Source organism: Rhipicephalus sanguineus, chromosome 4 (genome assembly GCF_013339695.2).
Source record: "Rhipicephalus sanguineus isolate Rsan-2018 chromosome 4, BIME_Rsan_1.4, whole genome shotgun sequence".
NCBI classification, from domain to species: Eukaryota; Metazoa; Arthropoda; class Arachnida; order Ixodida; family Ixodidae; genus Rhipicephalus; species Rhipicephalus sanguineus.
Genome location: NC_051179.1, coordinates 177,082,331 through 177,094,213, shown reverse-complemented (window position 1 = coordinate 177,094,213; position 11,883 = coordinate 177,082,331). Strand labels below are relative to the sequence as shown.

The window sequence follows — 11,883 nt, the reverse complement described above, 5'->3', positions numbered from 1 at the left end:
CCCGCAAATTTTGTGAGGGAACCTGACGTCACCGCTCAACCGGAGATATTATTTTAGACAAGAACGAGTCCGAACGACAAACCTTGAATTTCTTACTTGAGCAGGTAGAGCAAAAAACGAAGACACAAGCGAAGAACAGAGACACAAGACAAGCCTTAGTCTCGAGTCTCCGTTCCTCGCTTGTGTCTTCATATTTAACGCGATAACTTTAAAGCGGCGTCGATGTCGGCGTCGTTGGTTGTGAGCGATGCCGTCTGCGTGGCAAGCAGGTGTTCTTCCACAGAACCACTCGATTGCTTGGAACTGCACTGAAATTAGCTTTAATGCTTCACAAGCATACGCGTCCTGTGAACAGGTGTCACAGTACGAGATGTAATATTGCAGTGAAACGGGGCACAAGCGTGTATTACCATCGGGCGTCACACCATGTGAACGAGTTGGTGATTTAAAGCCGGCCACCCATTACAAAAGGCACACATATTACTGCGAGTATTCCCTTACGAACACGTAGTGGTGCATCGCAACTTCGAAAGAGTGTCACGCGCGTAATTGCTGCTGGTTTAAAGCATGCCACCCACTACAAAGGGCATAGACATTAGTGCGCGCGTTCTCTTACACACACGTAGTGGGTACACTGTTGTCATAAAAGTGCTGTTGAAGAGGGCGGAAACGTTTACTATAGGTACGTCGAGTGTGTGTGCGTGTGTGTGAGACCGCGCGACTGAACATAATGACAAGCGAAACAGAGCACGATGAGGATGGGGCCGGATATCGCTATCGCGTTCATCTCAAAGGCGGAGCTTAAGCGTCCACCATTTTTTTGCTCTATTTGCTTAAGTATGCAATCTTACAATCCCACCCAGATTTCAGTTCTTCAATTTCCAGTACGCCTGCTATTTACATTAGCAGAAACAAGCTCCTTACGCTTCGAATGTAAACCGGCTGGCACGATTCTTAAACATGTGAATGGCGCCGTTCATCCCTAGCATTATTTCATATTTGATAGTGTAAAAAAGTGCTTCCCGCATTATTTCTGGAAAACCAATGCATGACTTTGTGGCCAGCAGTACTTTTTCACATTACAGCTAAGTTAGTCGAGGAAATGAGGTGTGTGTGTGTGTCAGCAAGGCACCTCACAAGCAGACATGGTAACTTTTTTGGTGGTGACCGTTCTGTTCCCGTTTCCAGAGAGGCGGTTCGTGCACCCTTGGCTCGCGGTCCGTGGACTCAAATCGACGATGGAGCAGAATGCTGTTATGAGTGAGACCATGGGCCAGATTGGCGCAGATGGCCACGGAAAAGCGGAGCGCGTCGCCGGCGACAAGGCGTTCATGATGCGTGACGGCGCCGTGTGCGGAGACATAGCCGAAATCAACAAGCCTTGCGTCGAGCTGCCCGGTGAGCCTCTTTGCGGTTCTATTAAAGGAGTACTGACACAAAGTGTGATATATTTGTGTGGACACACGCACATCGCCTGTATAATATCAACGCCAAAGATAGCCTAGAAATTTCAGAATATATTTAAAATCTGTTTCACAGTGTGTACCGCGCAGCTGCACGCGAAACTGATCACCTTGCGACATCGACACCAACTTGGTTCGAGTGTAGACAACCAACAATCAGCTACGTCACAAGATTGTGTTGGCTGCCATGCTCCTTACGCGTGCACTCCCCCTAAGTTGACAACGCGGTGCTCACGCGCACGCGATGCTGCGCGCAGCGCGCGTGGCGTATGCGTCGCTGTTTTGTGTGCTGACTTGGCGATTTGCACTTAGCAACGAACCACGCCGTGTCCCGCCTCACTCGCTACTCTTTGGAACCGACAGTGCGACTAGGCGCCATCAACAAAAGCTTGTTCTTGGGCTTGTTTGTGGTTCATTTTGGTGTAAAATTGATCTAGCGCAATAATGGCTCATTACTACGGCACACACAATCACTCAGCCAAAACACGTACAGTGCTGTATGTGCTTATGTTCCGTGATAGTGCGTGTGGATGTGCCAGTTTTGCGCTAGATTAATAAGAACCAAAGCGGGCGTTATAAAAACTTAACCGCAGCGCGCTCGTTCAAACGAAGTTCCAGTCGTGATGACTGGGTCGTTACCTATTTATTGCTTTTATTGATTTATTTATTTATGTAGCTTACATCGGCCAATTGGGCATTATTTTAGGGGGGTGAAAAAATCACACAGTTGTACAGTCAAAACAATGAAGCCCATTCGCGCACCAGTGCCTGCGCATTCACCGAAAGCAGACATCTTGCAGTAAAGAATAAAATGCATCACGGGGAAGATCGCCAACACACGCATCCAACTTATTCCATTAATTCCAGCCAACTTATTGCAACGCAAAATACAAGATGTCAATTTTTTGTCAGCACTAATTTAATGCTTTATGCGGAACGTGCTTGCAGAGAATTCGCAATGTTACACGTTTCTAACCTGAACGGGCCTAGAGCCGTTGTGGTACTTTGAGTGCACTACGCTCACGATGACTGGTGAGACGCCGCGGGGAAAGTGACATTTTGAAGAATAGCAGATTCGAATCTGCGTCAGTGCTTGCTTGGTGGGAACTCGTGCGCACAAAAGACAGGGACACAAGAAGGAACATAGATGGACAGACGAAGCGCAAACTAACGGTTTATTGGCGGGAAATGTGACCTTACATGCCAAAATACTCACTGCGTAATACGAAGTAAGCAAGGACAATCTAACGAACACGTGTAGTACCAGTGAGATATGCTATTTTGGCTGATAAGGAGATAGATGGCATGCTGATGCATTTGTCTTTGAGACGAGATATTGTGAGCTTCAATGATTAGGCGTGTTGTTTCTTTTTTGCTTTTTGCAATTACAGTGCAACTTTGATATTCAGGTTTGCAACCACATTTCTTGCAATGATGGGCCAGCCACCCCCTTGTCTTATTTTTTACGTTGTACGCTATGTTCCTTCTTGTGTCCCTGTCTTTTGTGCTCATCAGTTCCCATCAAGATGAATCACCAACAAGCCCAAGTCGAAACCCTCTTGCAGTGATTGCTATATTTCGCTTGCTTTCTGCACCTCGCCTCGTGTTGCACTACCTCTCGGATTGGCCCATCGTTGACCAAGAGGACAAGAAAAGATGTCACAAGATGATGTCACAACATGACGCCATTCTTGGCTTCATTGATGTCACATATGTAGCTATTTGTGACGTCATTATGGCATCACAGGCTCACGTCATTAAAGGGACACTAAAGGGGCACAATGAATCGGTTTAGATCGATAAATTGTGCTCTGAGAACTCTAATGTCGTTATTTCGCCATCATAGGTTTATTCATAGGGGCGAAAATCAAGTTCAAAGTTTCATTTTTAAATTTAGCTGCGAAATCTCCCTGCGTGACGTCCCGGATTTCAAAGTGTACTTATCGTATTTTGGCGCCATTGGCTCAACAAAATTACCCCAAACTTGGTATGTTAAAGTCTAGGCCCCCTCGGAAGACAATGTACTTCATATTTACCGATTAGGAAATATGTAGTCCTTAGTAGGCGCCGTCAGAACGTGTGACGTCACGGCGAATGGTGCGGAAACTTCAAGGTCGCGTCACCACCCACATTTTGTTTTTGCGCGTTTTCTCGCTTACTATATAAGCTTCGTCTCGCAGCAAGCATGGTGTTTTTGGTATCGTGAAAGAGGACTTTAGTAATATGAGAAAAGCTTTAGTGTCCCTTTAATATCGTCATGTGGCAGTGGAGTCATGTGACACCGGCTACCTTTCATTCATTCATTCACCTGTGTATCACGTGACCTTTTACCGACTTTCATTCGAGTTCTCGCTTTTTTTACCGTTCGTTTTTGACTACGCTGGCCAGATTTTTCCACTCATGAGACGTGCAAAACTTTCACCGTAATTAAAGCAAAGCTAAGGACGCAACCTACCCACAAGAACGCTCTGACTGCAATCCGGACTTCTTGTTAGCCTTAGTTTAAACTGGGGAACACAAAATATGCACACTTTACGGCCCACAATATTGGATACGGTATAGGTCTATGTTAAGCACAATTTGTTCCTGTACCTTTCCATTCCCTGTCTGCGAAAAGATGAAACTGTCCATGATGCGTTGGAAGTATCATAATGAAATTCTGCAGTAGATGCTTCGTCCACGCTAGACGTTGTACTAAGACACAATATGAAATAACAGGTGACATCAACTAAAAACAACACATACAGCTGCGAAATCACATCACATTGAAGTATGACTAAAAGTGCAGTCTAGCGCAGAAAAATAAAAAAAAGAATTTTTGGAAGAGGCGAAGCATGTAGGGAAAGGTGTTTCAGCTCCACTAACCTGAAGCTCCTTTCGGTCGAACTGGAAAGTATGGGGAAAAAGCTACTATGAGGATAACGGCGGACGAGCCAGCGGGGCTCAACAAGTGTGTTACCAGTTATGTGTACAAGTGTTACTCATCACCAATTATGTCTACAATTGTTACCCAGTATTGTTATTCACCTATCGCATCGCAATTCACTTATTAAATTACGATAAAGCTGATATTTACTGGTATCGCCGTGGACTAATTTTACCCATGTAAATTAAACGTAAGAAAAGCATGGCAGGCATAAATTTTTAGAGGCACATAGGACTTCCAGAGCGCCTTTCATCGCACGAAATCTTCCTAATTTCAATCGTGAGCGATCAGGACATTTCTTTGCTTAAATGCTTCTACTGAGCGTGAATTTCCTAAATCATAAAAACGTTTTTGGGATCGTTGATTTAGTGCATAGAGCGGTTTAATTTTTGTGCGGGAAATGAAGGTGGTGTCTACGAGTTTTGCCGAGTCTGTAAGCTCCACCTGCCCCTGCTGCCACCTCCATCCCCTCGCCACAACTTAAATATTTAGGATGCTAGCTTCTCGTGCATAAATGACCAGATACCAGGTTACCAAGCTGGTAATACAATATACGTAAAAGGCGGGCCGAATTCTTCACAAAGCAGATTTTACATGCATATCTGCGGAACAGTGCAAAATCTACTGCGCTTAATAGTGTACACACTATTGTGCTACTGCTACCCATTATGGGTGAAACCGCAACTCTACGGTTATCATATGCAACACTTGTCGCAGAAGTGTAATGCTTGAGTACCAGTGCACAGAATCAAGGTACCTTACATGAGCCAGACGATATTTCCGAAACGCAGTGTTACTGCAGTGCACGGTGCCAGTGATGGCATTTCACGTAGGAACGTCCGCATGCGGCTACAAGAAACGTGAATCAGCTAGGACACGGACTACCTGCTTCAGAAACGCGACAGGAAACACATGAATACACTCTGGAGTAAAACCATGTTACTCTATGGCTAAAAGCTGTTACGGCCGATACAGAAGACAGCAAGACATTTGGAAATGAGACTGCGCTTGCAAGAAAACGGTTCAATGTACCACTTCAGCAGATAACAAGAAATGGGGGCAAGGCGCCCGCTCCGGTTCCCACGACAACTGGAATCGGCTAAGCAGAGAGTTTGCACGTGTCTGGTGGATGCCCTTGAAACAGGCGCGGCTGGAAATAAAGCATCCAAGCCTCCTTATGTATGCGTAAGAGAGTGCGCCTGATAAAGAAAATATCCCAATACATGCGTCCCGAGTGGCGCACGTTCTAGCGGACTGAATACGATGCGGAAGGGCGTGCTGCCATGATATTCTCGACTCTCCATTGGTTACATTGTTTGAATGTCGGGGGCCCCAGAACCCGAGAAAACAAAGCAGCAGATTCAACGTTGTTGTTTGCATCCAGTTTCCCTCAACGCTGATATGAGCACGACGCGACGAGTCTTCCTAGGCCTCGTCAGTGCACTTTCTTTGAAGGGGTCCACGAGGTTGACAATCATTTCCGACTAACAACGTCTCAGAGGCCTTTCTTAGCCAGGCTATAGTGGTAGGTGAAGCACAGAACGGAACGAAACCGCAAGTTAACTTAAAGACCAGATTGTAAACCGGAAGTGAAAGTAAGGTAGAAATTGCATATCCGTAAGCCATCTGCTAGAATCCAAACAAGACAGAGGTTCAGGGGAAATGTCGCTGCAGCCAAAACAAGTGAAGTCCTAGCAAGTGGGACATGGCTTTTGAGGCGCGAAATATACAGGCGGAATCGACGCAGAAAAATATACTACGGGGCTGGGCAAGTATACTTTGCAATTGTTTGGAGACACGATGCAAGATACTGAGACGAGTGTTTGAGATGCGGATACAAGATACTAGCAGAATTAATGCATCAGATACGATACTTGCGATTTGTATCCTAAGATACTCTGACACATTGGCGAACTCCTCAATGCAGTTCCACTGTTGTGGCTATTGCACGCTTACACCTGTTTGCTTCGGAACTTCGCTACGACATTCACTGTTTCTTGCGCTGATACAGCGGGGACATAGAGACGACTTTGCGTTCGTCGTTGTCCCCATTATTATAATTTTAGAATTGGGGACCTAATACGCTGTGTCTGTAAGTTGGGTTGGGTAGGCTGCTTTGGGTAGGCTGCGTTGGGTAGGCCCTTCAATTCAGAGGAGCAGCAGAGTTTGAGAGTTGAGTCGAACGTACCAGACGCCATACGTGGGGAAATTGCAAATATGCTTGAAAGCAGGAAAGAAGAAAAATATTTCTGTACAAATGAAGACCAGAAGAACGCATTTTTGAGAAAAGGGGGCAAGCAATAAAATGCAATAAACGAAATGGCTGTACTACTATAAATTGTGTAGTAGCCATGCAAAGCCAATCAAAGCCAAGTGTTCTCAGAGACAGTTTAGCCACGACCTTCGAGACGGACAGTTTATCCAGTTCGCTTGTGTAAAATGCCAAGAGCCAGTCGAAATTTGCTCTGTGACCATCTTTTGTACGCTGATTTCAGTCCGGGTGACATCAAGATGTCTTTCTAGTTCTGCCAGGAGTGATGCCAGGAGTGTTGCGCTAGAAGACCTCAGGTCTTCTAGCGCAACACATTCACCAAAAGTGAGATTCGAAGGAGGCGTTGGGGAACTGCCCAAAATGTTCACAACGCGGCTACGAGCAATGCTTACAGCCGCAGTGTCTTTCAAGTGACGAAAACACTCCTCAGTCTCTACGACGATGTCGCGTATTGGAATCACCTGCGGGGCTATAACAAAGATCATCCCCTTTTGAAAGAAGCCTCACTTTGTCCGGTGACAGTACTTTCTGACACAGGTTATGTACGTTTGTGGCCCCAGAAGATTTTAGTTGAAATTTTGAAGCCACTTGCGGAAGGAAACGCGCTTGCGTTTAAGAGTTCAAAAGAATTTCTTAACCCTGTAATGCCCAGAAGGCGTTCTGCCTTGAGAAAAATTATGAGAAAACACTCACCATATATACTCTTCGTGTAGAGTTCATTTTAAGAAAAAAAAGGGTGAAATTTTATTTCGAACATAACTTAATTACTCTTAATTAAAATTAATTAATTAATTTGATTAAATGAGTAACTCAGTGTACTTTAATTATAACGCATTAAACATCCAATAACGGCTTTTCTATGAAGCTTTGACGGGTTTTTTACCTCTTTTGAGGCATTATATTTAATGTATCAAATATGATACAGTGGGCATTACAGGGTTAATGTGATACGTCAGCAGCAGCTTGGTAATGATGATGTCATGGTATCTTTCGATGTAGAGTCTGTTCACCAATGTGCCAATAAAATTGGCTACAGATATGATTGAGAGACGACTGCAGGATCACTGCACCTTGTCAAGCCGCACTTCTGTGACTGTAGATGACGTCATGATTTTGCTGAAGTTCTGTTTGAAGCAAATATATTTCACTTTTGCGGGAATTAGATACCACCAAATAGAAGGTGTACCGATGGGCAGTCCCGTGTCTGTAATCGTGGCAGACCTGTTAATGCAACATGTGGAAACTACATTTTTGTCGACCTTGGCCTTTGCTGTAAAAATGTACTCTCGCTATGTAGATGACACTTTCGTCATTGTGGAAAAGCAAAATCTGCATGCTATGCGTGTGGCGCTAAATAGCTTTCATCCAGCCATTCAATTCACTTATGAAATGGAGGATGGCGGCACTCTATCCTCTTTAGATGTTCTGGTATGTCGAAGCGAGGGCGGTTCATTGGAGTCAGCCGCATACCGCAAATCTTGCGATAGCGGCAGTGTGCTGAGTTTCGACTCGCACCATCCTGCTGAACACTGTATGCTGTTGTGCATACAGTTTTGGCAAGCTGCGACGCGCTGTCGTCGACGGAGACACTGACGAAGCGTGAAGAAACAAATGTTGCCAGTGTCCTGAATAAACGTAGCTACCCTCGGCGGTTTGTCGACGATACGCGACGCCGCATGCGAAGACATCGCGAGAGTAGGACCACTAAGGCAACTTCTTTTGTGTGCATCCCGTATGTTCGCGGTGTGTCAGAAGCAGTGCGTTAGGGCCTTACAGCCATTGGGTGTCCGAACTGTTTTAACATGAAAGTGTTTTATGCCGGGGTCCGCCAAGACTTCAGTGATGTATTTCCGTCAAGCAAATGACGTCAAGAAATATACACAATCAGATGGCAAAGAAAAAAATGTTCCGTCAACGGGCATCGAACCCACGACCGCGCGGTCCGGAACAACAGATGCCGGGCACACTATCCACTGCGCCACGCTCACCACTCTAGAGGCGCCTTTTATATCTACTACTCTCGCGGTCGCCAGTTTTACGACCTTAGCCAAGCGTCGTAAAAGCGACGGCCTCGCTCATAGCTCTGCGACGCGCGCCTGCCTCACCTGGCTGTAACACCGCGTTTGCCGCTCACGCGCTCGCCCCTAGAAAAAAATCACAGCATATCCACGGAGTGAATGATGATGAGTGGGCGAAGCTGCGGAGGTTCATCGGTAAACCGTGAATCTTCCGTGAATTCTGCCCAGTACATCATCACCGACGTGAGATCGGGCGCGTTTATACTAAAGGTTCGATGAGTTATGACGACTTGCAGGTCACTTTAATTTTACATGTACGCTGTGAATTTTCATTGTTTAGAAAACCGTTGCTTTAGAAAACATCTCGCGTCTTTCGTTAAGCAGCTGGCGTCTTTTCGTTTTGCTTTAGAAACATCTGGCGTTCTTTCGTTTTGCTTTTACAAAACATCTGGCGTCTTTCGTTGGTTTATTTCATCAATCAACGGCGTTTTGAACAAAATTTTTATTGTTTAATCACGCACAGGAGAAATCTCACCTGGCACTACCTTGGAGGTAAACAATGGCTGCTAATGGGAATGAGAGACAGAAGAAGTCGGCTTTTAGCTAACACTTACACTTCTACTTCTACCATAGTCCCTCAATACTTTTTTACTGGTCACGAAACTTCGGGCCAAGTTTGGTATAGGGACAGCTCCTCCCGCCAGGGGGCATTACTGCAGTCAAGGGGGCTTTCATCGCGGCCGCTTAAACGGCGTTTTTGGTGCGTCGAGAGGTTTCCGTGGCGGAAACTCGCTCTGGTGGCTTCACGGACATATTTTTGTGTGTTTTTATATACTGATCACCCATCGCGTATAGGCAGCGTGCTCGTACCTGCGCGTAGCGGTCATCAATGTCTGTTCGGTTGCGGCAATGTTCTATTCCTTTCGATCGCGGTGGAATCGGCGTGCAGCCTTGCCCTGCACGCTGATTTAGCAAAGACTGTTTGGTCATCCCTTTTTGAAGGTTTTTATTTTCCTCGAGGCTGTAGCCGACGTCGGCGGAAGAACCGCGACCAACATTGCCAGTACACAGCCGTACGTACGACAGGCGTGAATCCCGCCTCTTCACCGAAAAACATATAGCCGGAGCGACAGCGCGGCACACAGCATGTCTTTGTCATCGTTCGTGAAGCTGCCGCTAACTGTTTGTCACATACGAAAATGGTCACAGGCACACACAGCACCACACACACGCGATAAAACGACGCAAACAAAGCGAACGCAGAGCGCGTCGCCGCGCTGAGCTCGACGAGTGCCTTGTTCGCCGGAGCGACCGTGGGGAACGCAGGACGTCTTCTACATCGTTCGTCACGGTGCCGCTAACTATTCGTCACGTATGAACACGATCAGACGTACAGAAAGTACCACACACACGCGATACAGCACGATGCACAAAAACAAACACACCACGCCGTCGCCTCGCTGACTACTTCGACGAGTGCCGCGGGTGCCCCCCTAACGCTGGTGGCGCCGCCCCGCGGTCAAAGTTGACGACACACAAAGCTCTCCCATAGAGTGACGGGGAAGTTTCGTGACCAGAAAAAAGTATTGAGGGACTATGCTTCTACTAACGTTTCCTACTGGAACATGCCAATGGCTGCTAATGGGGAATGAGAGACAGAAGAATTCGGCTTTTAGTTAACGCGCACGCTGCGAATTTTTTATTGTTCAACAACGCACAGGAAAAATCTCCCACCGGCACCACCTTGGAGGTCAAAGCGTAAGACTGGTTACGCACTACGACTACTACGACTACGACTACGAGGGACGAACGGGTGCCGCCTTAAGGAGCTTCGCCCCTAAAATCGCGGCTGGGCTACCGGGGCGGCACGACGCGCTTTGCGTTTCCCTCTAGTGCGGCCGTGGTGTTCAATCACATTTTAACATGCCGCGGTATGGCGACCAAGTTCTGCGTCCAATATGCGACGCTCTTCAGGCTATCACACCTTGTCCTCTGATTACGCTTTCACCGTTAACTACTACAGCTACCATAAGGGTTTGTTTAATCAGTTAGCAGGGACGTTAGTCTTCGCGATGGAGATGCACCACCAATCATCAAAGTGGGCACATCCACGTCAAACGGTGCTATAGCTGCGAGACGTCAATATATATTGTGCAAACTCTCTTATATCAATGTACAGTAAACATTTAGTTACTTCTGTAAGGGCACGTTTTACTTTCGTGTTATTCCGATTCCTATGACGGAGGGATCAACCATGTTTTTAAACCCATGCGCACGCTAGCAAATGTATTCCCAAAACCAAAGGACCACACCCCCCGGACGAACAAAGTGGAGTTATATATAAGGTGGACTTCATGGACTGTGATGCCAGCTACATCGGCGAGACGGGGCAACGACGCCGTACTCGACTCAAGGAACACGCAAGGGACGTCGCGAAGGCCATACATGCAACATATGCCAAGATGGAATTAGTTGACCACTGTCTGACGAAAGGACACGTTTTTGATATCGATAATGTGACGGCAATGGCGCGGGAGCAACGATGGGGCCCAAGAAAATTTGTTGAGTCATGGTTCATTCACCGTAATCAAACTGCATGCAATAGTAATCGTGGCCCTCTGCCGCATGTTTACGGCAAGATATAAGCCAGATGTATTCTCTCATTTGATGTCATTTGCGATGTCATTTTGATGTCATTTGCGACGATACCACCCGTATAGGTGGCGAAACGTCTACCTCTTGTCATGTTTTCATGTTGAGTAAAACCGGTGACTGAAAAAGTTTAAGATGAATTCCCCTGGCTTTTGGAATATTTTCTCACGTACGTTGCACATGCTGTATAAAATAACAATCTTTTGAAACCGATTATAAAGCGCACTTGCCTTTTTATTTCTCGGTATTTGTAAATGGCATTACAAGCGCTGTTCACGGTATGTAGTAGAGGTGCTATATATAGCATAACTTGCACAACATGTATGCCGCCGTCGTGCCTCCAATTGGTTCCTCATATCATCATGACTGTGGTATATTGCGCTTACAGCGATGGTTCCATGTGCATGTAATATTAAGTAGTTGTAGCTTTATTAAAAAGTAAATTTGGGCCAGTTAGTCTTGCATAACAGGTCAACCACAACCCAATTTCGACAATAAGAGAACAGAAAAGAAAAACGACAGATGACAAGGAAACGGTGCCCCGATGTTTGC

The 11,883-nt window shown here is 46.2% G+C and overlaps 1 protein-coding gene across 1 annotated transcript in view; it reads left to right on the top strand.

Annotated features, from left to right (window-relative positions):
* Positions 1 to 1,239: 1,239 nt before the first annotated feature.
* LOC119391875 (uncharacterized) overlaps positions 1,240 to 11,883 on the top strand; it is a 120,102-nt gene continuing 109,458 nt past the window's right edge. Inside the window, exon 1 of the mRNA XM_049414978.1 lies at positions 1,240 to 1,398. Within this exon, the coding sequence (XP_049270935.1) occupies positions 1,257 to 1,398 (142 nt within the window). The 5' untranslated portion in view covers positions 1,240 to 1,256. The remainder of the gene's footprint in view (positions 1,399 to 11,883) is intronic.